Genomic DNA, 23,683 nt, shown 5'->3' on the forward strand with positions numbered 1-23,683 from the left:
AGGCAAATGGGGATACACACTAAGAGCCATCCCAAGCGACCCACCATGGTCTCACTACCCACCCCCAAACCTCTCTCCCAGGGTGTCACCTTGTCCCCAGCCCTCACTCCCCCAGCCTGACCCCACCCCCACCCCAGGATGGGCACTGTGCCCCCTCCTGACACACCAAACCCCCTCCCCTCTCAACAGTCTGTCCCCCATTTCTCCCCAGCACACAACACACACAGCACATTCACTCCCACAAGTCCCTTGCCCCCAGGCTGTCCCTGCCTGTCCCTGTCCCACCCCACCAAAGGCCCCGTGGCCTGACCCGCTCCTCAGCCCCAGCTTTCCCCACCAGCCTGTTCATGCCCCAGTTTGCACAGCCATTGCCTAGGCCAGGGCTCCCTGAATGCCTCGCTGCCTTTTACAGGCCTGATGAGACAGTCAGCACGAGCCTGGAACAGGCTGACAGCTCTCGTGCCCCCCAGCACCCGTGCCATGCTCACAGGCACCCACACACTGCCCCCAAGCCCCTGCAGCCAGAGGATACTTCCACTCCACGATGCTGATGCACGCCTTCCGCAGAGGGTTTTCCAGGGTTAAGCAGAACAGAGCCCTGGGTGGACGAGGAGCTATCGGTGGTACCGGCTTCTTGGACTTCTCCTTCTGTTGCCTCTTCTTCACGTCACCCTGGGGAGAAGCAGGCTCCATGGTGTTGCTCCCTTAGTTGTCTCTCCCCCTCCTGCCCTGCAGTCGAGCCCCCCTTCCCCAGGTCCCAGCCAGCTGGAGCTCCTCTGGGTCTCTGCCTGCTCCCTGCAGCAGGGGAGGTGGTGGGGGAGTGGGGGCTGGAGCCTGCGCTCGCATGTACAAACACACAAAGCACAAGTTTAAATTTAGATCCCGGCCCGACTCTGGGTGCTGTCCCAGCTCCTGAGGCAGCAGAAGGGCCCCTGCAGCTGTTCCCTCTTTACCAGCACATGGGGAGTCGGGCGAGTGCTTGGCGTGCCACTGGCTGGGCTGGGGGTGGGACAGGCTGCCCGTGCTGGGCACTGTCTCCGAAAGAGAAGCGCCTGTGTCCCAGGTCAGCTCTGTCCCCAGCTTCCCCCCTGCACTGGGAAGCAGCCTGGGGCTACCTGCATTTGCTGAATCACATTACTGAGGGGGAGATGGAGAAGCCAGCTCTGGCCAGTTTCCCCCCTTCATCCCATCTGCAGTTCTCTGCAGGATTTCACCATCAGCCAGTGCACACTGGTCACCTGAGCCCTGGGCCGTGTGGTACTGGGGGGCTGCAGGGTCTTTGAGGCTGGGTCCATTTCACTGGCTGGAGATCCAATCTCAGAGCTCCAGGGAATCCTGGTGAGTCCAAAAAGTGCTCAGGCTTGCTCTTCTGGAGGCACAGAGGAAACCCTTGGCTGGCACCAGTCACTCAACCACTTGCTCAGCCTTACAGAGGTAAGTCCTGCATGCAGGGTATGGAGGATGTCTGGGGATGCAGGAACCCAGCAAGGGGTTGGATTTGTGTCCTGCCAAGCCCTGCTGGCCTTGGGAAAGCCTAACTGGATGAATGGTATGGTAACTCCTGAGCTGAGGTAAGGAGAGAGGCGGGTTATCAGCACCTTCCACAGCAGGGGACTGAGGCACCAGAAGTGTTATTCATGGGGGTTTTCCTGGGGTTTTCTAGACTGTCAGCAAAATAACTGCAGAGATCTAATTGCTTACAGCAATGTCCCACAGCAAATGGCCTCCCTGTTGCACAGATGTTACAGCTGGCGTGACTGACCAGTGAGCCCCACTCCACCTCGTGCACCCCAGGGTGCTGCTCCACCCACGGGACTGCGCTGCCCTGCTCACAGCTTCGTGGGGTCATTCTGCTGGCGAGGGAAATGCTTGCCAGGTGTGCAGCCAGCTGTGCTGGAGGCCAGAAAGGAGTGATCGGGGAGCCCATGGCACGAAGAGCAACTCCTGCAGCTGCTCCAGCCAGTGTTGGTGTACTTTGGAGGAAGGTGGCCTCGGTTGTAAAGGGGGTTCATAGAATCCCGGAGTAGCTTGGGTTGGAAGGGACTTTGAAGATTACCTCGTCCCACCCCCCTGCCGTGGCCAAGGGCACCTTCCACTAGGGTTAAATTAGCAATCTGCCCCCTTCTACACCATTCTGTTGCATTTTGTGCAACTCAAGAGTCCATTTCTGCCGCGGGGTCCAGCCCCGCCTCCGTGTGAGGCAGATCCCTCTTCTCACTTGGCCGTCATTTGCCCCCTCAACCCTAAGTGGAAGCCAGGAGCCACATTCCCGCTGCTGCCTGTGCGGAAGAGCCTGTCCAGGGACCGCAAAGCTGCGGGGCCCATCTAGTGGGGATCTCCGGGAGGAACATCTGCCTGGGACGCCCGGGGACCTCGAGGAGGAGGGGGACGGGGGCTGCGAGCGAGGAGCGGGCAGGGGCTGTGGGAGGGATCCCCGAAGCCTCTCTGGGCTCGCAGACCCCGGGAGCCGCCCCTCGCCCGGCCGGGAGCGGCACCCCCGGACCCGGCACGGCTCCCGCACACGCTGCAGCGCTCTGCCCGACGGAGCCGCTTCCCACCTGCTGGGCAGCGAGAGACTGCTTCCTCGTGAAACCCCCTCACAGCCCTTCTCCTCTTCCTCGCACACTTCCTGGGCCTGCATGTCCTTCTCCCGCTCCATCACCGCAGTGGCACGGCCTTGGGAAGGGTCCCAAAGGGAGCTGGGCCGTGATGGGGGTCTGACTCCCGCAGGTGCCACCTCTTGCCGCCGAGCCGAGCCAAAATCTGCCGTACGCCGCTCTCCGACCCGTTCTGCCGCTCGTCCGGCGCCGCTGCCAGCCACGCTCCCTCCTCCATCCTCTCCCGGCTCCCTCTCCCGGTCCCGGTCCCTCTGCGGCCCCGCTGCCCGCCCCTCTCCCCGCCCCGCTGCCGTCCCGGCGGTCGGTCCGGAGCTGCTGCGCTGCCGGGCGGTTCCGTGCCCGCACGGCCCCCGACTCCCTCCCGGGAGCGGAGCAGGGCCTCGGGCCGCCTTTGGGTGCGAATTCAGGGGGGACAGCGAGTGGAGAGACGGGGCGAGATCCAGGGAGAGCTGCCGGGCAGGCGGAGAGGCTGAGCTGGCTTCTGCACACCGCGTTGTGCACAGGGATCTGCACGCGTGTGTGCATGGACCTACACGCGTCTGGGTGTGTGTGTGTATTCTTCCAGTCAAGGACCGAGGGACTGGTTAGCCAGCGGGGAGCAGGATGGGGCTTTGGTGCTGCTGGTGATGTTCCTGTGAGGGCTCCATCTCTGTGGCCAGACCCACATATGGGTAAATCCACGTGTCTGTACAGGCACACACGTGTATGTAGTTGTGTGTGCCCACTGGTGTCACCGGTGAATGGTTTGGGCACTCAAAGGTGATGACAAAAAGCAGGTTTTAATACAAATTTGTGAAAGTGCAACTTAAGGGAGTTCAATTACGATGTTCACCCTGTTACTGACTACATGGCTGAAGTATGCATAGGAAAATCAGACTGGAATCCATTTAGGATGATTTACATAGAGACCGAGGATGCAAAAGGGTCAGGGTGCAAAAGGGTTTTGCAGCACTCAGTCATGGACTGATGTAACAATTAAAAGTTCAATAGCATTTGCTACATTTTAACAGTGACTTAATAACAGACTCATAATAAAAGCACTCATAGCATAATCAATTCACACACATGCAGAGATGTGTACATCTGTGCTGATCCCTGCAGAGGAATCTGCCAAAAGTTCCCCTCAGGTTCAGGGACGTATGTCACATCCCTTAGTGAATCGCAACAGGTGGGGCTTGCACCTTGAGGAGTGTGGTGGGGGGATCAGCCAAGGCCTCCTCAGCCTCCATCTTTCCAAACTTGAGGGCTCATGAATGTATCACAAACTTGAGGGTTGATGAACTCCCATTCCAAGGCAGGTGCTGGTGCAGCCACTGTGGTCCAGGAGAGCTCCAAAGGCTCTGGACCTCAGCTGGTAGGGTCACAAAATGATTGGCTTTAGTCATCCATAAGTTAGATACAACAGAAGTACACTGGCACAGGTTGCCAAGAGAAGCTGTGGCTGCCCCATCCCTGGAAGTGTTCAAGGTTGGACAGGGCTTGGAGGGTCCCAGTCTAGTGGAAGGTGTCCCTGCCCATGGTGTCAGAAATGATACAACTTTCAAAACTTTTTATGTAACTTTAGTCAGGAGTTTGCTCAGCTTTGCCCAGGGGGAGGGGAATTGCAGTTTCTCTTCAAAAGACTGTGTTCACCAGGCAAGGCCTGATGACCTCAATATCTACGGGTTGGGAGTAGCCAGAAGATACACATAAATGGACATAAATGACTATTAATGAACTTACCCCCACTGGTGCAGTCAGAGACACCTGGTCTGGGAAAAGATTGATAAGGGAACCAAAGAATGAAGACCAAACTAGCATTGAAGGCAAAGGGATCGATAACCAATAGGAGATCAAATACTAAGAATTGTGTCATTTAAGACCAATGAACAAGAATTTCTTTGGGGTTTTGTATGCATAAATATGTGAAAAGTCTGGTAAAGATGCATGTGTGATGGAATGAATTTCACTGCACAACCCAGGCATGTGTGGATGAAATAATTTCTGTTGTACATCCTGGCCAGAATAAAATAATGCCTAAATTCTCTTTCCTATCACATCTTTCCTATCAATTCCAAGTTTCCATCCTGGCCATAACCCAAGCTGGGAACAATGGTACCATTCTACTCAAGTGAGAACTCAGGTAAATGATTTACCAAGGCTAACAAGCATAACTGCTTTTCATTTTTTCTCCACCTTGGTTGGTCACGGAAGACTCCTGTTACAGTCAGAATCATTCCCACCTTTACCATGCTCTGGATACAGTCAGGGACACTTCACTGCCCAGCTGGTACAGTCAAGGCGATGCCTTAAGAACCTTTAAATGAAACCACACACACTTTCAAGATAATATTAGTACAGGAGGTAATAGAAAAGCTGGTCTTTATTGGGGACCTCCAGGGGCAGTTATGGAAAAATGTCCACAGAAGCCCACCCCCCACGGGGTGAACACAGTTTGTAAGCTTAGCAAATTAGCATAATTGACAAGAATTCCCAATTAGAAGCACAGGTGATGAGGTAATTCCCCCTTCTGGTTCAACCCTTTTGTGGAGCCCCCGCCTTGGTACTAGATGTACTTTGTTCATGAAAATGTGTCTCAAAGAGCTGTGTTCAACCTTGGTAGCCAGGAAGAACCAAGATAGGATAGGGGCCTTTGGAATGTGTTTTGTCTTTCTGCCTAAGGAAAGGCCATGGAAAACTACTGGGAAAACCAGCCACTAATACAATAATAGGCTACAAATACATGTGTAAAGAATACTTAGAATATATAAAAGAAAAAGGCAAAAATCAGCACAGCATCCAAGGCTTATGAGCAGCTGCTGAGGTGAAGAGCAGGCCCAAGGAGGAGGACACAGGGGAGGATGCACCACCAAACTTGGGTACCTGTGCTCAGCCTTGCTCCTGCTTGGACCTGCGGCTATGGAGCTGCAGCAGGATTCATCAGCCCGAAGCAGGGATGTGTTTTCATTTGCTAAGAGTTTACTTCCACACCCCCTGATCTTTTCCTGTTGAGTATGGCCCTTGGAGATTGTCCTGGGTTGAAGTGTATTCTATTACCATCCTCATGAGCTGTTGAAATCAGGTGGGGCAGTGTTTCCTTGCCTCCTCCCCCCAGACTATCTTTCTGTTAATGGCCCATCATTGTCCTGCCGCATGACTCAGAGATAACTCCCTCTGGACTATCTTCTGTTAACGAGCCTAATCAACACTTGGCCTCATGACTCATTACCCCATTGTGAGATGCTCCACCCAGAGAGAGGAATCAAGCATCCCATCGTGGATATAATCTGAGACTGAACACCAGAGACATCCCTTCTCCACTGGTTTTCCAGAGGACAGGAGCTACAGAGCCACCACCGTCTGAGGAAGAGAAGACCTTTTTTTTTTCTCTACAGGATCACTGCTTCAGAGGACTGCAACCACCATTCTACCAGACTGCTACCACCACCCTGCCTAACTGGGACTCAGATTGTATCTTGACTCTGTCAGTTTGAACCAGTGTTTTCTTTTAGTCTTTCTTTTTTCCCTTTCCTTTAATTTTCCCCATTAAATTGTTATTCTGACTTGGTGCCTCCCACTGGTTTGTTTTCAAACTAGTACAGAGATGCACGCATGGCCTTCAGTATTTACACAGAAAGAAAGCACCCCTTTACCAGGGTTGTACCTACAAGTCAAAACCCCAGATAAGAAGTTGTCACGGAAACTTGGGAAGAAGAAAAAGCCTCCAAGACGGGCGCCCTGCCGTGCCCATCCTGCTGTCTCTCTCCTGCCACGAGGAAGATGCTGAACACAGAGGAGCTGCCAGGCCTTTGGCTGCCGCTGGAATTGCTCCGTGAGCTCCTGCCTTACTGGCAAGGATCTGACACCATCTGGTCCCTTTGTCCTTCAAGCCACGTGGCTGCCCCTGCCTGGTGTCATCTTGGGAAGGGCATTTTCAGGCATTTTGGGTCTCTCTTTGTTCCTGTGGGGTTTGTGAGGTTTAGCAATTTTGTATCTAGCAGTTATTCACTGTTATTTTTTGCCTGTTGCTGTTCCGTTTATTAATGAACTGTTACTTTTTCACTTATATCCACTCATATTCCATTCCTCAGTGGTGGAAAGGTTGGAATTAAGGTGAGGTTACTCATTTTAGAGTGCCCACCTCTTTAAATTTTCTTAAATGAGAACAACACCAGCATGTAAAATAGCTCTGCCTTGAGCTACCTGATGAGAGAATGAACGTGTCTGGGTCACAGCAGGCGAAAGAGCCACCGCCTGTCCTGGAGCTGGGAAGAGGGGAAGAGGCTGGGTGTCTTGGTTTGAAAGACAGGTGCCAGCTGAGGAAGATGGGAACCTCCCATGGAATGGAAAATATGACCCTCTTCCATCTGAATTATTATAACTTTGAAATTATGGGACTTTCGGGCAAAGATGTGGAAAAGGAATAACAGTTCTTTATTAGTGTTTATATGTATGACAAGGCAAACAAACAACAGCAGTGGCAGCAACGCCAGACAGAACCAGAACCCGGTGCCGGAACCAGAACCCAGTGCCATAACATGACCCAGTGCCGGTACCAGACCCCGGTGCCAGAACTCAAGCCGGTGCCAGCACCAGACCCCCGTGCCAGCACCAGACCCCCATGCTGGTACCAGACCCCCGTACTGGTGCCAGACCCGGTGCCGGTTCCAGACCCGGTACCAGACCCGGTGCCAGACCCCGGTGCCCGTTCCAGACCCGGTGCCAGTACCAGACCCTGTGCCAGTGCCAGAACCCGGTGCCGGTTCCAGACCCGGTACCAGATCCGGGGCCGGTGCCAGACGGGGTTCCAGATCCAGTGCCAGTTCCAGACCTGGTGCCAGACCCAGTGTCGGTAACAGACCCCAGTGCCAATTCCAGACCTGGTTCCAGACCCCGGTGCCAGTACCAGACTCAGTGCCGGTTCCAGACCCGGTGCCGGTTCCAGACCCGGTGCCAATACCAGACCCGGTGCCAGACCCAGTGTCAGTAACAGACCCCGGTGCCGGTGCCAGACCCGGTGCCGGTTCCAGACCCCGTTCCCGTTCCAGACCCGGTTCCAGACCCGGTGCCGGTACCAGACCCAGTTCCGGTTCCAGACACCGTTCCCGTTCCAGACCCGGTGCCGGTTCCAGACCCGGTTCCGGTGCCGGTTCCAGACCCGGTTCCAGACCCGGTTCCCGTTCCAGACCCGCTTCCGGTTCCCGTTACAGACCCCGTTCCCGTTCCAGACCCGGTTCCAGACCCGGTTCCGGTGCCGGTTCCAGACCCGGTTTCAGACCCGGTTCCAGACCCGGTTCCGGTGCCGGTTCCAGACCTGGTTCCAGACCCGGTTCCAGACCCGGTTCCGGTTCCAGACCCGGTTCCGGTGCCGGTTCCAGACCCGGTTCCAGACCCGGTTCCAGACCCGGTTCCGCCTCTCCCGCCGCGGGCCCGTTCCCCTCGCTGCAGTTCCGCTCGCGGCCGCCAGGGGCGCTGGCGGCTCCCGGCCGGGCAGGGCGGGTGCTGTGCTTCCCCCGCGCCGGCAGGGGGCGCTGTGGCGCGAGCTCGGCCGCGTCTCCCCTCAGGCGGCGATGGCGGCTCGGCCGGCGGGAGCGATGGAAAAGCGGCTTCCTTTACAAACCCATGGGGCGGCTGAGCCCGGTGCCCCTCGGGATGGCAGAATGGGCTGTAGCAGGAACCCCGGAGCGGCGGCTGGAACAGCAGAGGCGGCCACACCCGGGGTGACAAACAAAATGCAGCAGAAGCTGGGGCCGTGCCAGGCGCTGCGGGGGTCAGGCGGACGCGGGGTGCTGGATTAAAGTGTAGCAAAAAAACCTGAAGGAGCGGCAGAAAACAGCGGGGCTGGGCAGTGGCAGCCGGGTTTCCGCACGCAGCTGGGAGATGCTCCCTCCGGAGGGGAGGGAAGGGGGTTGGGGTCCCCTTTCCAGTGAGGTCGGGTGTTGGAAAAGGCCCCAGTTCAACAGCTGCTCTTGTGAGCAAAGGCTCACCTACGGTAAGGAGAAGCCGTGAAGGACAAAAACTCCGCAGTGGCAGCGAATCCTCTGGGCACTAACAGTGCAGCCGAATCCTCTGGGCACTAACAGTGCAGCACCAAAACCACACCTGTCCCCACTCGGATCCTGAGAGAGAGAGGACTGAGCCCAGCCCCTGAGCCCCCAGGAAAACCTCTCGGTATCTCTTCACTTCCCAAGAGAAAACCCCCCAGCTAAGAGACGGTAACAAACTGCACCCCTTCCCCCTTCCCTGGCCACATCTTCTCTCTCTCTTAAGTAGCTGTTGTTCCCATTTCTCAGGCAGCAAATGGGAGAAAAATTCCATGAGAGAAAGAAAAGATGAAGGAAAAATCCTAACTTCCAACACTGGGGAAGAGGGTTTTCTGGCAAGGCTTACTTTGAGCTTTTTTTGGTGGGTTATTTTTTTAGATGCAGCCATCTAAACAAACGTGCCTTTAATGGTTGGTTTATACATTCACACAAGACACAAGTTTAAGCATCCCTTTATTGCATAAGCACCAAAGAGGTCACTGCTCCCCTAGCAGCAGCAGAAAGCACATGAATAAAGCAAGCATGGTTTCAGTGTTAGCACCTTTCATTTATGCACTGTTTCTGAATTCAGCTTTCATTTGGAAGAAGGACTTGTGAACTCAACAGCAAAACATTTCCCTTTCCCAACTGGCTTTCCAACCCATAGTTTCCTCACAGAGATGCTGCCTGCATTCTAGGCTGTGTTTGATCAGCTTCCTCAAAGAATGATAAGAAAGGTTGTATTCACCCAGGCCAAATGCCCATACCTTTCAGTGTCCTATCCCTCATACCAGCCAGGAGCAGATGCTCAGACAAATTTAAGGAGCAAGGTCACGTTTCAGCATCGTTTTCTCTCTATCAGTGAACTGTACTCCCCACCTCCATCAGTGACTGTCCTCGTCATAAGGCAACTCAATTCTGCAGGTCTTACACAGTGTACATCAATTTTTGTCTTTTCTCACTACAGACACTCCAATAAGAATGGGCAAAAAATGAAGGGGAGGGAGGGGTAAAGAGAACAGAGAAAGATACAGAGAGAGAAACCCTAAATGTTGCTAAGCCCTGTTAGTCAGGGCAATAAAATCTTGAGTCAGGATTATGCAAGTAAACAGCTGAAACTCTACCTGTTGCTAAGCCTCGTTTGTATTAAGCCACGAGTTGTAAGTTCTCTGTTTGCATTGCAGCAGTGTGAAGGCCTCCGGAGTTAGCACTAGCCAGTACCCTCTCTATCTTAATAATATACTGCTTTTAATTCCCCACACCTATCCATTTCCCTGGTCTTCTCTCCAAACGCCGTCATTCTCCACCTCTGGTGATGCTGAGAACACCTGTGGAGCAATTTAGCAACCCCTGACATAGGAACTCAGGTTTCTGCCCCGGCAATGGTTTTTCCAGCCATACCTGGAAAACAAATACATTATGTAATTTGAGGAGTTAAATAATGATTGAATTGGTTATAAAAACAGACTTGGTTACTCTTTGAGAGTCTTGGGTGAAGACTCTCAAAGATCTCTCTGAAACATATGAATAAATGAAAATTATTACAAGCTCAATCTAAGCGAGCTGGGAGAAGGGGAAGAGAATAAAAAGGAGAGCTCTGGGAGAGGCAGGAAATTTAGGGAATTAGAGCGGGTGCTGTGAGACAGGATTCCTATATTCTCCTTTCAGCTTTAGGAGAAAGACTGTGCTAAACTCCACCAAATACAGCTTCCCATCCATTGATCCCCCTGCCTCCCTCAGTCAATAGCAGGATTGTCTTTGATCTCCTCTGCCCACTCTTCCCTAGTGTCCACTGCGAATATCCTTACCAGGGACTGAGGCCATGAGCCTCTCGAGCAATCTTCTTGGCACACCGAATATCATCGTCAATGTTATCATTTAGCAATTCTGTAGAGAAGAGAGAAAAGATCAGTACAGAGGAAAGCAGGGCAGAGGAAGAGCAGGGACAGATTGGCAGAAGGAAAGGTGTCCATCAAGAAGGAAGGACAGGTGGCACACTGAGATGGATGAATAGAAGGACAGATAGAAATGCCCAGAGCAGCTGCTAGGCGGGTGTCTTTCATGGAATGAACAAAGAAAGGTTCTTTGTTCTGTCCTGCCACTTACTTGAGCAACTGATATGGCAGGCATCCTTGGCTCCAGCGGTCCTGCCATCATTGCACCAGTACTTGCTGTTGATCTGAAAGATGCCGTAGTCCCTGCTTGGACCATTGTTATTATACGCCTTAGTGTTATAACCACTCTCATGTGCCACCAGGCACATCCCTGCAGGAGGAAGAGAGATCCCAGAGGAGAGCATTAAGGTATACTATGGGTAAATAAGAGGAAAGATATGAAAGGATCAAGGATGAATGAAGTGCTGGAGAAGTAATTGAACTGGTGATATCATAACCTTGAGAACTGGATAGGTAAATTCTTGGAAGAACAAAGCTCTAGATGGGTATTTGTGAACTATAGAAGGGAGCAAGGAAGGGGATAAGGAAGAGAAAAGATGAAGTCAAAGAAATGGAGAGACAGAATAGTACTGCTGGAAGATGAAAAAGAAGTTGAGAGGGACAAAGGTGGTACAGGCAGAGAGGTGCTGTGGCAGCCTGTTATACTCACAGTCAGCAACAGTTGTGCCCTCGAAGCCCTCAAAGCCATTCCGACGTAGGATCCTCACCATCTCACATCTGGAAAATACTTTTCCCTGGGTGCCTGGCAGAGCCAGCCCAAGGAAAATAAGAAGAAAGCCAAGGAAGAGCATTGACTTTCCCATCATGCAGTCCACAGCAAGATGTGCCAAAGGAACTTGAGCTGTCTGTCTGCCAGGACTGCCTGCAGTGCCAGCCTTTTATTCCTGTTCCCAGGAGGAATATCAGCTGGTTAAGCAAGCACGTCTGGGAAGTCTGGGCGGTCTTTACGGTAACAAGGCAGTAGGGAAGTGGGCCAAACTCCAAAACAAATTCCTGGAGAGTGCCAGTACCTATTTCACTGCTCCATCAAAGCTGGGCTGTATGTTTTCCACAGACAATCCAGCAATCCTCATATGGTTTATTTCCTCCTCTAGCTCCAAAGCAAGCTCTTTATCCTTTCATGCTAACAATGCTGCCATACAGCTTTGAAGAAGGAAGGATTGAGGGTGAACAGAGTATTTTTGGGAGGGCGTTGTGGGTGAGGTGTTGAATGGAAGAGCTTCTTTTTTCTTCTCTAGCAGTCATGAGGACATTGGCAGGAGAAATTATGTCATTGGCTTCTTTATGGATTGTTGTGCCAACTGACATCACACCTAAGTTTGTGCAAAGGCTTCATCTTTGCCATGAACCCCAGAGAAGAAAGGAGTCCATGCCTCTACAACCCTCTAGCTCAGTGAGGTGCTTCTGGGGGTTCTCTTGTTGGAAATTATACCAATTTAAAATTTTTTATATAACTTTAGTCAGGGGTTTTGTTTGCTTTTGCCCAGATGGAAAGGAGTTGAAGTTTCTTTTCAAAGGACTGTTTCACCACTCCAGGCCTCATGAGCTTAACATCTCAGCAGACTGGGGGTAGCACAAAAGATACACAAAGGATAATGACCGTTAATGAACATCAACTCCAAACATCACCCCTGGTTGGAGACATCTGGTCTGGGAAAAGATAAATAAGAGAACAAAGAATGAGAACTGAATTAACATCGAAGACAAAGAGATCAATAACCAATAGGAAATCAAATACTAAGAACTGTGTAACGTGGGACCAATGAACATTGACCAATGAATTTTGATGGGTTTTTACTGTATAAGTATCTAGTGAAGTGTATGTGTGATGATTTTCTCTGCACATCCTGGGCAATGTGTGGGTGAAATGATTTCTGTTGCACATCCTGGCCAGAATAAAGTAATGCCTTAATTCTGTAACCCTAAAATGTTGTTGGAGAGTTTTTGTTTTTCCTGCGGCTTCGGTGACACAATGAGGACCCAAGTGTAGATGCCACGTGGCAGAACACAAGTCTGACACAGCAGATGACGAACTGCTTAGCTGTAACAAGTCTTAAACTGATTTAAAGGGAAAAACTGATGAAGCAAGAAAGCAGGATTTAAAAGCCCTGGCTTGCTGTCCTGATACTGCTCATTTGTATCAGGTGGTTGGGAGTTGCTCACTCTGGTTTTAAGGCTGTAGTGCAATAGTGTGCAATTAAAGCACATTCTTGCTCACCCTGGTTTTAAGGCTGTAGTGCAGTAGTTTGCAATTAAAGCAAAACCAGCCCAGATGCTCTCAGAGAAGCAATAATGTGCTGTGGAGGATGGAGTTTTTTGGGGTAAAGGCATGAAAATAAGTTTATATTAAATAAATTTAATATTAATAAAGTTATTGTTAAATAATTTTTAAATTATTATTAAATAAAGTACATATTAAAAAATAAAGTTTATAGCATAGAATTGATCCACTTCTGAAAGGCTCTATCTGGTGACTGTTAAGTATCAGTGAAGATCAGGGTCTTTTCCTAATGTGGTGTCTGTGAGTTGTTAATCTTTGCAGCCAGGGTGGGCACCCTTATCTTGACAAGTGATTATTGCTCTGGATAAAGAAGTGTGTGTGGGGTGCTGATGGGGGAAGTTTTGCTCTGCCTGATCTGAGAGACTTCTGCGTGCTCGGGACAATGTGTTACAATTTCAGGTGATTGTGCCCTGAGTAACCCAAGTGTTGGTGGGCTTTAAATCAGGTTTTGTAATGGTGAGAAATCTTGTTTTGTAATGGTGAGAACTGTGCTATCTCATGGGAAGGATCTTGTATTCCACTGAGTTTTGTGCCAGTGCAGGAGGGCTTTTTAGTCTTCCTCAGAGGACTTCCAGTTTGGTTTTAAATGGTGTCAGTTGGCGGAGGTTTGCCATTCCTTGGGGAGGTGACCTCATATTCTAGTAGATGTCATCATTCTCTCTCCTAAAGCACAGCAGATGTGTATAAAGCTATTTGTGATAAACATCAATGCTGTCAATTTTTTTTTTTTTTTTTTATTTCTGGGTGGTTTAGAGCCTGAAGTGTGTGTATGGGGCATGTAAAATGTATTAAACCCTGTATCAGTGGTTGCTTTTGCCTCGTTTACTGTGACTCTGGTTTTTTCTAGGCAAGTTTTTGTCGTTTCTGGGAAAGGGATCTCCTTTACCAAGGCACTTTTAGAAAGTGTTGCCTGGAGACAGTTTGTTACTGTAAACTTCAGCACTTGGCTCTACAATTGAGTAAATGGTTCTGAAATGAGTGACAGGTATTAGAAAATTTGTAAATAACCGTGAAATATGTACTGTTATTTAATTTACCCTTGTATAGTGCAGAATTTGTTTCCAAGACCTACTTTGTATAGAAGGTTGGACTTCTTAAAGTTTTGCACAACTTTGTGACTTGAGATTCAACTGTCAGATAAGATTTAAACTTGAAATCTTTTAGGAAATGCAAAAAAAGAGCCTCACATTTCCAACAATAGCTTTCCTACATTATTTGAAGGAACAGTGGGAATTCTTTGGGCAAATGTGACACCTGAATAGCTTTAAGTGCAGCAGGGCTCATTCTATACCATAGTTTGAAGTTGGCTTCCTTACCTGTTGCTGGTGCTTCCATGTAGGATTGCTCTGCTTGTCACATAAAGAAAGTGACAATTACACTTGTTAGAGCTTTCACCTCCAGAGGCCTCCTCAGCATCTTAGACTTGAATCTCAACTGAGCAGAGTGAGCTACTTCCATCTATTGGTCACGTGGAAGAATATTTGTTCTCTGAGTTGATTTTTATGCATGGGTGTGGATACAAATATGCTGCTAGCAAGAATTTTTCTTGCTTCTTTCCAGTCCTGTGAGATATTTTTCTCTCTCATGGAAGATATCAGTAGATTTCTATAAGCTATGAACACCTGCGACCATGCAAAGCTTTGTTTATAGTACAGTAGAAAAATATTTTGACAATGGAAGTTTTAGGATTTTAGCCAATCACCCCAAGAGGTGGCTGATCCTTTGTCCAATTAGACTATGAAGAAAAAAGTCTATAAAAAAGTTGTAAAATAATTACGTAAATCAACCTTGCTGCACAATTCCTGCCTGCTGGATCTCTCTTCTCTTCCCTACCACCCTACCGCGACACAGGGGAGTACTAAAAATGGTAATACCTCACCTAAAAGTTCTGTCATTTATCAGTTGAGACTCCAGGTTAAGGGGCAGAATGAAGATAATGCCATAAATATAATTGTTACCAGATGATTAATGGCCTACACCTGGTTAGTTCACACAAGGCTTGTTCTCCAGAACTACTGTTCTATGGAAAGTGCACAATGCCCCTTGTGTGAGGAGGAGGACTGGAAATTCTCCGGCCTCAGTGCCCTGCCAGCTCAGCCAGGTCACCTGGAACATTGGGGTCTACGACCACCAGGGACCACCAGAGAGACCCCCAGGACAGATGAACACATGAGCAAAGGGGAGGGGAAATATGTTAATGATTTTGGGGGAAATGATTATCATATGTATGTTTAGTCTGGAACAATGAATATGTATACAAAGTACAGTATATAAACAGAAACTTTCCTGTACTCAGCATGAACAGCTTTGGGAGGAGCTGCATCCTGCTTCTTAATGCTACATTGGTGTTAAGGAGTTTTTTTATTTTACCGAATTTCTGGTAACAAAATAATTAAATCCCTGTACTGGATTGTCTTAAGTGACAATAAACCAGCATGAGATTGCTACAAAGGGGGTTGCAGAGAATTCCTAGCTAAGAGTCATATGTCCTAAGTCTGATGAGGAGCAGCTGAGGGAGCTGGGAAAGGGGCTCAGCCTGGAGAAAAGGAAGCTCAGGGGGGACCTTGTGGCTCTGCACAAGTCCCTGACAGGAGGGGGCAGCTGGGGGGGTCGGGCTCTGCTGCCAGGGAACAGGGACAGGAGGAGAGGGAACGGCCTCAAGCTGCACCAGAGAAGGACATGAGGAAGAATTTCTTCACTGAAAGGGTGGTCAGGCCTTAGAAGGGCCTGCCCAGGGAGGTGGTGGAGTCCCCATCCTATACTTCCCTATGAACTGCTTACAGTTCTACTGATCAAACAAAGGTTGAAGTACAACTCCTGGGGCCTATGGCTTTTTTATTTTTGTCAGTAGTGCTAGGCTCTGGCACAAGTTAGTCTCTCACTACACATCCATGGTCAAGGAGTAGAGGTTTCCATGCATTCTGCTATCATCTTAAACCCTGGACTTGTGGCTTCCCCTCTGTTTCTGGGACAGGACACATATACCACTGTGTCAGGTGTTTAGAAGAGATGGGTTGGAAACAACCAGTCATAGAATCATAGAATCATAGAACCATGGAACCTATGACTTGGAAGGGCCTCCTACACCCCTTCTGCCCTGCCTACCCCTCCTGAAGAGCCTGTAACTGTCCGGAAGAAACAGGTGAAGAACCTTTGGCTAAAGAACCTTCTCCTTCTGAGTGAAGAACCAGAACCCAGAACGTGGTCAGGTACTGAAACAGGTTCCCCAGAGAATTGGCTACAGCACCAAGCCAGCTGTCAGACACATGGTGTAGTTGTTGGGGTGGTCCTGTACAGGGCCAGGAGTTGCAGGATTTGAGCTCAATGATCCTTGTGGGTTCCTTCCAACTCAGCAGATTCTGTGATTCACCCAGAAGATTTTTCACCCAGAAGGTTCTTTACCCACATGGTTCTTCACTCAGAGGGTGGTTGGGCACTGGAACAGGCTTCCCAGAGAAGTGGTCACGGCACTGAGCCAGCTGTCAGACACACAGTGTGATTGTTGGGGCTGTCCTGTGCAGGGCCAGGAGTTGGACTTGATGACCCTTGTGGGTCCCTTTCAACAGAGGGATTAAATGATTCTATGATTCCTAATATCTTATGTAAAACTCACCTGACACAGTCCCACATGCATCCTCTAAAATCAACATTGGGCTGCCACATCATTCCCCCCATTTCCCTTCTTCCCCTTGCCCTTTTTTCTTCTTTTGTGTTTTCTTTTTTATTTATCTTGGCCCTCGGTTGGAGCTTTCCGGTTTTCCATTTTTCCATGAACCTGCACTCGGTAAATGCAGGTATACCACGGGTTTCCCCAGTTGCTCTTCACAAGAAGTTTGACATGTGAAAAGGCTCTGGGAAGCAGCATGCTCTGTGAAGAGGGAAAAGGGGAGGCATTAAAAGCAACTGTGAAATCAAGATGTCTTACCCTGCCAGCCCTGTTTCTGCTCAGGAACAAGATCCCAAAAGTAGGTGGGAGAAGGAATGGAGATCTGAAGCTCGCTGCTGGTACCAGGGCTGCTGGGGAGACTGGGGACATGGGAAGGCACTTGGCATCCTCTGCATGCTGGCCCGGCTGGGGCTGCATCTCCTTTCTCTCTGCCCCTTGCTCTGTGCTGACAGAGGGGCTGGGAGGTGGTCCCGTGCATGGGGCTGGTGTGTGACCCCACTGAGCTCCCACCATCTGCTCTGCCTGCCTTTCTCCTGGCAGGTTGAGAGCACCGGGAGAGAAGGGGCATGCTGTGCCAGGGCAACACTGTCCAGTGTCAGCAGGGCACAGAGTGGAGCAACAGTGATGCCTGACAGCTTTTGCCACCACTTGTCCCTGTTCCTCCATGGCACAAGGTCCATTTGTTGTTTGGATGGAGTGGCTGCATGTTCATCTGGCTTTTCTGAAGGCAGTGGCTGCAGTCAGGGATCTCTCAGGAGCTGTGTTGCCACAGGCCTGACCCTGTCCTTTGGCTACCACAACCACGTGCTATTCAGCCCTCCAAGCCCCACCAGGTCTCTTTTGGCAGTGATCCAGGACTCTCTGCCCAGGGAGGAAACATTCACACCCTCCCTGCTACGGACTTGCAATCAAACCTGTTTTGCTCCCTGGCATCTGGCCCCCATGTGTGGAGCATACCTTCAGAGGGAAAGTCTGAATGGGGTCTTTTTCTGTATTGTAGGTGAACATCCCCAGGAGAGTTTCCTCTTCGCTGTCTGCATCCACTCCCTTGGGGGCAAAGCACAAGGAGAGCAAGTCGGACTCATCCCAACAAAGAGAGAATGTACAAGCTGGATCAGCCCTCTTAAACACCCAGCCTCTTCCAGGGCGCTGGCAGTAGTCTGGCATTGATTAGGGTAGAGCTCAGTCTCTGCCTCGTGTTTTGGTCAACCCTTAGGTGCTTGGCCAGAACGGGTCTTAAGAAGGATGGAGCTCTCAAGCCCTGGAAGTGTCGCACTGGGGCACAGCAGTGCTCAGGGGAGTGCAGGACACAAAGCTCGGAGGATGCACAAAAGCAAGCAAGACCCTGCCCTGACTTCCCCCCAGGCCCCAGATCCCCACCAGAAATGCCCAGCAGACTTACAAAGACAGCGATGTCTTTGGGGGCACTGATGATGGTCCCACTTGGAGAGGCTTCTTTGGTGATGTGCTGCACTGTGACGGCAGTCAGGTGGACTCGTGCTGGCAACCTGATGACAACCTGGCCCTGATGCCCTTTAAAAGCCCAGCAGTTTCCTGGGAAAACTTTTGGCTGCAACCAGAACACAAGAGCAATGACGTGTGGGCCAACACAACTGCCCATGTAGCTTGAAGCGTTGAGGCTGACATGTCTGTGGAGTTTATTTCAGCTTGAAAACAAGGGGCAATTGAGGAAATGGACAGAAGCAGAAGGACTTCCCTGCCTGCCAAAGTGGGCTCAGCATGGCAGAACAGAGAATGCTGGTTACGAAACCATCCTAGTCAGGGACAAGCAGAAACACCTCTGCCCAGGGACTCTGTAGGGCATCCCCCCTCCTCTTGCCTCCACCCTGAAAAGCAGTTCTTAGGGTTGACAGTGGAGCCAGGGTCACCAGGTAGGAAGAAAGCCTTTCACCCAGCTGTGGCCGAGGACTGTGGGCAGAATGCAGCAGTACAGCTCAGCTTGGCCCCACTCCCCTCCAGAGAGGAGCCACTGCTTCTCAGCAAGCCCAGCCCTGTGTTCCACCTTTGGTTTCAGGAATCCAGTCTACACCGTGGGCTTGAGCAGTACCACTGGGCTGAGGGGAGACCCCCCGAGAATGGTTCCCAAATTCACAGGAGGGAAGAAAACTGATGATTTCTGCTAACATACCTGCAGAATAGTATCAGGAGGGCTGGCAGTCCAGAATAAGCGTAAAATCCTGCAGAGACCGCTGTCTTTGCAGTCGTAGGTCTGGGAAGTTCTCTGTGTGTCAATGGTGGCTCCTGTAAGGAAGGGAGAGCAAAAGGCTGCAAGCAGCTACAGCCTGGGAGGGCTTGGCTCAGACACCATTTCTGATGCCACTGGCCAGCTCCATGTCCACCTGTCCTGTCCACATCTGCAATGACAGCAGCCACATGCCTGGTGACTGCTTCTCCCACAGGGCTGAGTGCTGGGAGGCAGCAAAGGACAACCCAGCCATTCCTTTTCCAGATGCAGTGGAGGGGAAGAGGGCCCCTCCATCCGCCCAGGAATGTCTGTCATTTCTGTGCCATCCCCACAGGAACGTGTGTGGGGGCAGCCCCAGTCATCCTTGAGGCTGTGGACAGGACACAGAAAAGCACAAGGCAAGGAGACCGGGCTGCTTGTGTCCTTACCAGAGCTCTTCAGGGCCCAGTCCATCTTGACACAGGATTCCAAAGCAGTCTGGGTCAATTCCTGGGAAAACCATGGGCAAACACAGGAAAGGACCACATCAGTGGAGAGTTCAGCACGCTGCCATCACCCACAGAGGCAGAGCTCGGTGTCAGCCATGCATGGCAAGGCGTGCCCTCAGAGCTGGGAAACTGTGCTGCTGACATGAGCCACGAGGAGTGAGGAACAGCATCTGTGGCCACAACATTCTGACCCCACCAACAATGCCAAGGAGAGCTTGGGTCACCTTCAAATTGCTGATCTCTGCCCTCAGCTGAGTGACCTCTTCCAGCAGATTCTGCAACTTTTGGGTTTCAATCAAAGTGTGTGAATTCCTGCAGGAAGAGAAAAGCAGATCTTGTCAAAGCAGCCCATTCCTTCTGTGAAGCACCTGAGCTCAGTGAGGAGACACACATGCTTTCCCTGCTTTGCCAGTGCTTCCTTCCAGCCCAAGCTGAGCAAAAGGCAAAGGCAGGATGGAAATATGGGAGCCTTTGCTGTTTGGAAGCTGAGCACAGATAGCACAAGGTCAGCTGACACTTCTGCACAGACACAGTTCCAGTTCAGGAAATCTCTCTTACCAGAGGGTTTTCAGTCCTGCTGGAAATACACTTGTCAGCTCCTGAAAGAGAAAATTCTCCATTAGAACCTCTACTGCCAGAGCCACCGTGGCTTCCCAGGGAAGACTACACAATCTGCTTCTTCTTCGGGTCATGCCATGTGGAAGCAGAAGAGCCCGAGATTTATCCAGCAACCCTCCCTTGCAGGAGGTGCCTGTCCCACAACAGTCACTAACCTCCATCATTCCCTTTGTCCACGGTAACCATCCTGGCACGGCAGTCCCGCAGAAAACAACAGCTGCAAATCACATCACCAAGAGACAGTTACTGGACTGGGGTTTGCAGCAGACCCTCGGGGCCCATTGTCTCCTCCTCCTCAGCTGCCTTGGGGGTCAGGCAGCAGGTCAGCTCAGGAGTGCGGAATGTGGGGTGCAGAGAGAGGATGCACCTCTGACCGAGGGCCATCAGCCCAGGCTTCAGGGGACATCCCAGCATGGTCTTCAGTTGTGTTTATTGCCCCAGATCTACTCCCTGTTTCCCCTCGCTTCAGTGAGCACCAAGACCAGGCTGTAGGGGCTAGGGGAGGTACCTCCCCATCCCTCCCCTTGCACAGCACCTCCCCTCTGGGCATCCCCAGTTCAGCTTTGGAAATACCTATGCCCTTCTCTCTCAACCTTGCAGCAAGCCATCCAGTCCAGTGGCCAGACCAGTAGCATGGCTGTGAGACTACCTGGGAATCTTACTGGTGGTCCACAAGCCAGTCCCAGTCAAGGGCACACTCAGGAAGCCCTTGAGCCACAGGAGTTTCCACACCTAATGGCCCTGAAGGAAAGCTGGTGTCCAGCACAGCCAGGCTGTCACTCTCAGTTTTTTGCTCATGAAAACTCACCAAGAGCCACTGAGAGCAACAAGATGAAGACTTTAAAGCTCTTCTTCTGCTGGACCATCTTTTGCCTGAAAGAGAGGGAGCCCTGCTGCTGTCAGTTACCTGAGCCTTAGGCAACCCCCTTCACAGCAAGGAAGCACAGGAGCTTTGTCTGTCTCTGGTCCCAGAGCTCTCCCACACCTGCACCAGAGCTGGGAAACCCCTTTCCCTGCAGATGCTTGGCTCTCCCCCGAGCACCTGGCTAGGCAGCAGTTTGTCCTACTGCAGCCAAAGCTGGAGGCTCTGGCTCTGGTGTGCCAGTGATGCTGCCAAGGGGCTTTGCTCTTGGCTCTGCCAGAGACTGGCCTCAGCACAAGCAGTGCTCAAGCTTCATCATCCCAGTGAGAGCACCGGCTCTGCTCTCCCCTTGGCTTGCACTGGCCCTCAGGCATTCCCATCCTGCCCCCTGTCCACAGTAGAAACATGTAGTATGTACTCTGTGAGGATGGCATGTGCTCAGAAGATTTCTCCCCAAGGAGACAAGGGCACCTGCCAGTTGCCAAATAAGCCTGAAGAACATCTCTTGGAAAAGAAACCAGAGAAAAGTTATGCCTGTCTCTTGAGTCTCTTCTCTTCTCCAGCTGGGACCCATCCCCACAGAAAGGGGACTTATCACAGGGCTGGTCTTCAGAAAACCTGTCAGCTTCCCCACGCTGCTCTAACCCCACTGACCTCGTTACACCACACCCATCCTACTGTTCCAACCTGACACCCTGGGCAGGAGCAGCCCACTTCATACCAGCTCATTGGGCAGCTGCTGAGCTCCACAGTCACCTCTGCCAGTGGTTGATCAGCCTCACGCTCCAAGTACTGTTTGGAAGGCTCGTAACAGCTTGTCTGGTGAGCCTTTCTCCTCGCCATCCCTTTGCCCTCAGCTCTACCTCCTCAGGGCTATGAGGGGATGTGTGCCCAGTTCGACAGCCGACAGTTACTGGACTGGGGTTTGCAGCAAACCCTCAGGGCCCGTTGTCTCCTCCCTGCTGCCTTGGGGGTCAGGCAGCAGGTCAGCTGAGGAGTGTGGAATGTGGGGTGCCACGTTCCATCCCCACGCTCTGACCTCACAGCCGTGGTGGCTCTGCTTTCACAATTGGGGTGCCCAGGGTGGTGCAACTGTGCATCTGGGTGTCCCCATTTTGTTTTGCAGAATGCAGTGCTGGGAGGACTGCCTCAAGGTTAGGTGGTTCATCCCACCATCTAACTAGGAAGTTACACCTAAACAAGCAAAGGATGCTTGCAGAGGGCCAGGAATCATAGAATCATCATGCAGTTACAGGATGGTTTGGATTGGAAGGATGCTGCAGGGCCATGCATGTCTGAACTCTGGGGGTTATTACGATTCAGCCTCAACAGTACCAGGGAGGCTGCCCCTGAGGCCATCAGCTGGGGCCTATTCACCTTACAGTAATGGAACCACACACCTTGGAACGTGTGAAGCCCAGTTTCTTGCAGCTTTGTGTGTGAAAGACAGACTTTTGGTGCCCAGTGACTAACTCAGAGGGGATTTTCTGGTTAGAACAACCATACCTTTCCTATCAATTTGTGTTATCTATAAAAGTTTATTGCTGTTGCCTTTGCTGGACAGAAGTATTAACTTGAGCTTGTTTCCTCTACCCAATTGTTCCCACTGCTCTCCCAAGTTGTGGAAAATTTATTATCTCCAGGACTTCTAACTTCTGCCAGACTGGGTCTGATCATAGTGCCGAAATAATTACGAGAGAGAGTGGATACACAAATAGTACCATTGCATTCATCTTCTTTCCTGCCATAATAAAACATCCTCAGTATCTCATTTCTTCTCCTTCTCCTCTTCCCAGCTTACCCTCAATTGCATCCAGAGGTTTTTCACTTCTGATTTACAGCCTGGGCAATGCCACCCTGCTCAGACCTGGCACTGCATGCAAGATCTCATTTGTTCTCCAAGAAAAGGAAACCACAAAAACATGGCCTCTGTTGCCTCCCTTTCCCTTGCAAGTTACTTTAACCTGCTCTACACGGGGTTCTGTTGACCAAGGGCCAAGGACAGCCCCTGGTTCCCTTGGCACCGACTGATGGGGCACAGAGTCCTGCTGTAAGGGAAGCCAAAAAGGCCTGATGGGCAAGCAAAGGAGATGTGCAGGAAGGCAAGCTGAAAGGAGCTCCCTTCACCCAGCTTCAGGCCTCCTGCTGGAAAACCTGTGGTGAGAGAGGACCAGGCTTTGCTGAACACAACCACAGTAGCTGGAACAGACCCATCTGGCATTTCTGATGGGGTATCCAACAAAATGTGCTCATATATGCACCACAGTCCTACATAACTGAAGAAAGGACCAAAAAGCCAGGCGGGAACCTAAGTCCTTTGCCTAAAGCCAGTGAGAGCTGTCACTTCTGCCTATCTGCTTAGTAACTCCAGCTGCTGCTTGGAAACCACTCACGTGCTGACTCTGAATTTTGTAACTAGAAGAAAACTCTCCTGTCTATTGAAAAAAAAGTCGCAAATAAAGGAACATCATGAGTGACAGAGAGATGGCAGCTGAGCCCCCAAGGCAGTTTTATAAATATTGCTGCTGTGCCTCTTACAGATACACTTGACCCTCAGCCAGGGTCTGGATCAGGCTGACTGTGGAGCAACAGGCCCCACACCTTGTGGTGGATCTGTGAGCTGGAGAGTTCCTGGCTCAGGTACAGGGAAGTGAATATGCTCCTATGGGGTTGACTTGTGAGCTGGAAAGCTCCTGGCTTATGTACAAGGAAGTGAAAGTGCCTTGGAAAAATATTTTGAAAGGTGGTTTCAAAACCCAAAAATGCAAGATAACTAATGTACAGAAGATGATAACAGAGCTAAAACAAAGACACCCATCTTCTCAATACTATTGACTAGCAGCCAACTACTTCACTCTATAAATATTACCATCAAGATAAGCCAAATTTGAGCTGTCCCTGAGTGGCAGCTGGACTGCATACCAGTGACTCTCCCCTTGAACTAGGGCACCACTCAAGGTTTGAGATCCCTTACTTGAAATTAAGA

The 23,683-nt window shown here is 50.9% G+C and overlaps 3 protein-coding genes across 4 annotated transcripts in view; all 3 read right to left on the reverse strand.

Annotated features, from left to right (window-relative positions):
- Positions 1-732, reverse strand: part of CACNA1S (calcium voltage-gated channel subunit alpha1 S) — a 45,934-nt gene extending 45,202 nt beyond the window's left edge. For both annotated transcript variants that reach the window (XM_068995800.1, XM_068995799.1), the window contains exon 1: positions 533-732. In XM_068995800.1, the coding sequence (XP_068851901.1) occupies positions 533-693 (161 nt within the window). In that variant the 5' untranslated portion in view covers positions 694-732. The remainder of the gene's footprint in view (positions 1-532) is intronic.
- An 8,345-nt stretch (positions 733-9,077) lies between these two features.
- LYZ (lysozyme) lies at positions 9,078-11,454 on the reverse strand. Its single transcript, XM_068995708.1, has 4 exons — positions 11,225-11,454; positions 10,727-10,885; positions 10,429-10,507; positions 9,078-10,021 (listed from the first exon to the last, which is right to left on the reverse strand). The coding sequence occupies exons 1-4, from the start codon at positions 11,379-11,381 to the stop codon at positions 9,961-9,963; spliced, it is 456 nt and encodes a 151-aa protein (XP_068851809.1). The 5' UTR covers positions 11,382-11,454; the 3' UTR covers positions 9,078-9,960.
- Positions 11,455-16,144: 4,690 nt separating this feature from the next.
- Positions 16,145-20,019, reverse strand: LOC138098960 (sperm-associated antigen 4 protein-like). Its single transcript, XM_068995899.1, has 8 exons — positions 19,991-20,019; positions 19,776-19,816; positions 19,442-19,529; positions 19,158-19,218; positions 18,673-18,785; positions 17,926-18,093; positions 17,481-17,570; positions 16,145-16,724 (listed from the first exon to the last, which is right to left on the reverse strand). The coding sequence occupies exons 1-8, from the start codon at positions 19,997-19,999 to the stop codon at positions 16,578-16,580; spliced, it is 717 nt and encodes a 238-aa protein (XP_068852000.1). The 5' UTR covers positions 20,000-20,019; the 3' UTR covers positions 16,145-16,577.
- Positions 20,020-23,683: the final 3,664 nt, after the last annotated feature.

Source organism: Aphelocoma coerulescens, chromosome 26 (genome assembly GCF_041296385.1).
Source record: "Aphelocoma coerulescens isolate FSJ_1873_10779 chromosome 26, UR_Acoe_1.0, whole genome shotgun sequence".
Classification (NCBI taxonomy): Eukaryota; Metazoa; Chordata; class Aves; order Passeriformes; family Corvidae; genus Aphelocoma; species Aphelocoma coerulescens.